The sequence below is a fragment of the Eleutherodactylus coqui genome, chromosome 11 (genome assembly GCF_035609145.1).
Source record: "Eleutherodactylus coqui strain aEleCoq1 chromosome 11, aEleCoq1.hap1, whole genome shotgun sequence".
Taxonomy (NCBI): Eukaryota; Metazoa; Chordata; class Amphibia; order Anura; family Eleutherodactylidae; genus Eleutherodactylus; species Eleutherodactylus coqui.
In genome coordinates, this window is record NC_089847.1 from 124153243 (window position 1) to 124156103 (window position 2861).

The window sequence follows — 2861 nt, forward strand, 5'->3', positions numbered from 1 at the left end:
CCAGTAACCATAGCATTAAATGACTGAACATAGAACATAATAAGAATATATTGGCTCTGTAATGTAAAATGTAAAATCAGAACTGTTCTCTCTCCGAACACGCCAAGCCTGAACAATATGGCTCCCCCGTCACCTGCTCTACGGGGGGTGTTGCACAACATCTGGTGATTAAAGGGTTAGCCAGTCAAGCAAAAGAAAATGCTGCGTCTTGAGACACTCCATTTCCATCTGCGAGTCAAGAAGGGTCTGTGTGAAAGAGGCATTCACTACTTTGAGCTGCTATTGTTAAATCTTTCATACATGCTTTTAAGACACGTCAGCATAATATTTCCTCTGAAGCCTGAAAGACCTGAGATGGGATTTTCTTTACTGTTGTCATCAGCTTTCTGGGGAAATGGGGACAAGTTTGAGAAGGAAAAAAAAAGTTTTGAGTGGCGTGACAGCTTATGAACTGCTGCATTTACCTTTAATCGCTGATTGGTTTGTGGACATAAAGGACGGCGGAGATGACATTGTCATCAGTCACCTTTCCTGAGGAAATCACACAGACAGCTTGATAGCATCACTTGCTGGAAGCTACTGGATGCGGACGGGTACTGTTTTTTTCGGACTGGTGCTGATGAGACCTAAGAAAGCATCTAAACTATTAATGTCATACACCAGTATTTGCTGATCTTGGTGAATGTAGCTTTAACCCCTTGGGGACAAGCCAGTTTTGATCTTGAGGTTATGAACGGTTTTTAGATTTTGCCTTCTGCATTCCAAAGGTCATAACATTTATATTTTTTGTTTGATATAGAAGGCTTTATCTATATGTCTCCTTTCCTTCCACTTTCCTTTCTTTCCCTTGCCTTTCCTCCCTTTTCCTTTTATTTCTGCCCATTTCCTTTCCTCCCCTTTCCTTTCCATCCCTTTGCTTTATGCTGCTTTCCTCCCCTTTCCTTTCTTCCCTTTCCTTTTCCTTTCCTTTCTTCCCTTTCTCTTTCCTTTCCTCCTCTTTCCTTTCTGCCCCTTTCCATTTCACCCCATTCCTTTCTGCCTCTTTACTCTCCGCCCCTTTCCATCCCTTTACTCTCCGCCCCTTTCCTTTCCACCTTTCTTCCTTTTTTTCCTCCTCTTTCCTTTTTGCCCCTTTCTTTCCATCCTTTTCCTTTCTACCACTTTCCCTTTTGCCCCTTTCCTTTCCATCCCTTTGCTTTATGCTGCTTTCCTCCCCTTTTCTTTGTTCCCTTTCCCTTTCCTTACCTCCTTTCCTTTCTTCCCTTTCTCTTTCCTTTCTGCCCCTTTCCATTTCTCCCCATTCCTTTCTGCCTCTTTACTCTCCGCCCCTTTCCATCCCTTTGCTTCCTGCCCCTTTCCTTTCCACCTTTCTTCCTTTTTTCCCTCCTCTTTCCTTTTTGCCCCTTTCTTTCCATCCTTTTCCTTTCTACCACTTTCCCTTTTGCCCCTTTCTTTTCCACCCCTTTGCTTTATGCTGCTTTCCTCCCCTTTCCTTTCCTCCCGTTCCCTTTCCTTTCGTTCTCTTTTCTTTCTGCCCCATTCCATTTCTCCCCTTTTCTTTCTGCCTTTTTACTCTCCCCCACCTTCCATCCCTTTCCTTCCTGACCCTTTCCTTTCCATCACTTGCCTTTATCCTCCTTTCTTTTCTGCCTTCCTTCTTTCCTTTCCACCCCTTTATTAAAGCCCCCGGTCCTTTTACGATTATTGCTTCCCTGTATGGAAATTAGATCCATGACCCCGGAGTGCAGCATAAAATAATAATAATCTTTATTTGTATAGTGCCAACTTATTCCGCAGCGCTTTCAAGCATGGGAGAACACAGACAATACAACAATTATAGGACGTACAACGGGGGGAGCGAAGCATTGGGGAACACAGGCAGTAGGGGATTTCATGTGGAAATCAGTTATTAGAAAGCATACAGGGTGGGGCGGTAAGGAGGTTCAGGGGTAGAGGTCGTATGTGATAGGCAGGGTGGAAGGCGTGGGGCGCCATAGTAAGGGGCGGGGGACTAAGTCAGCGGATTTGGTATGCCTCCCTGAAGAGGTGGATTTTTAAGGCGCATCTGAAATTTCGTGCATCGGAAATTGTCTGGTTGCCTTGGGGTAGAGCATTCCAGAGGATGGGTGCTGCTCTGGTGAAGTCCTGGAGGCAAACGTAGGAGGTTCGTATTACAGGGGTGTTTAGTCTGAGTGTGATCGGAGTGAGAGGGCTGGGTGGTGTACAGACAGGAGGGAGGCAATCTACGGTGGTGGAACGTCATCATCATCCTACAGCGCCCTTCATAAATCATGGCACACATTTATCATACATGTTGTTACTGTCCTAACAATATCACATACCATATATACTCGAGTATTAGCCGACCCGAGTGTAAGCCGAGACAATAAGTTTCACCACAAAAAACTGGGAAAACCTATTGACCCGAGTATAAGCCGAGCTATACTCGAGTATATACTAGGTACAAAAAAACCCCTCCATACTCACCTCCCAGCCGGTGTCTGTGTCTTTGCGACAAGCTGCTTGAATTCTCCCCGCTGTCATCCCCCGCCATCCTCTCTGCTTGACTCTGTCAGTGCTGTGTAAGTAAGCGCTGTGATTGAATTGAGCGCCAGCCAATCACAGCTGGTGCTCGACCCAATCACAGTGCTTACTTACACAGCACTGATAGCAGGGGATTTAAAAACCAAGCAGGGAGATGACAGCGGGGAGAATTCTAAAGCAGCTTGATTGGCTGTGAATGATCAAGCACTGGCTGTGATTGGCTTACCTTCGATCCAATCACAGCTCTTACTTACACAGCACTAACGGCGGGGGATGACAGCGGAGAGAATTCAAGCAGTCTGCCACACCACCACTGG

At 45.9% G+C, this 2861-nt stretch overlaps 1 protein-coding gene across 1 annotated transcript; it reads right to left on the reverse strand.

Annotated features, from left to right (window-relative positions):
• Positions 1 to 805: 805 nt before the first annotated feature.
• LOC136581784 (uncharacterized) lies at positions 806 to 1291 on the reverse strand. Its single transcript, XM_066582406.1, has one exon. It carries the CDS (start codon positions 1289 to 1291, stop codon positions 806 to 808), a length of 486 nt encoding a protein of 161 aa, XP_066438503.1.
• Positions 1292 to 2861: the final 1570 nt, after the last annotated feature.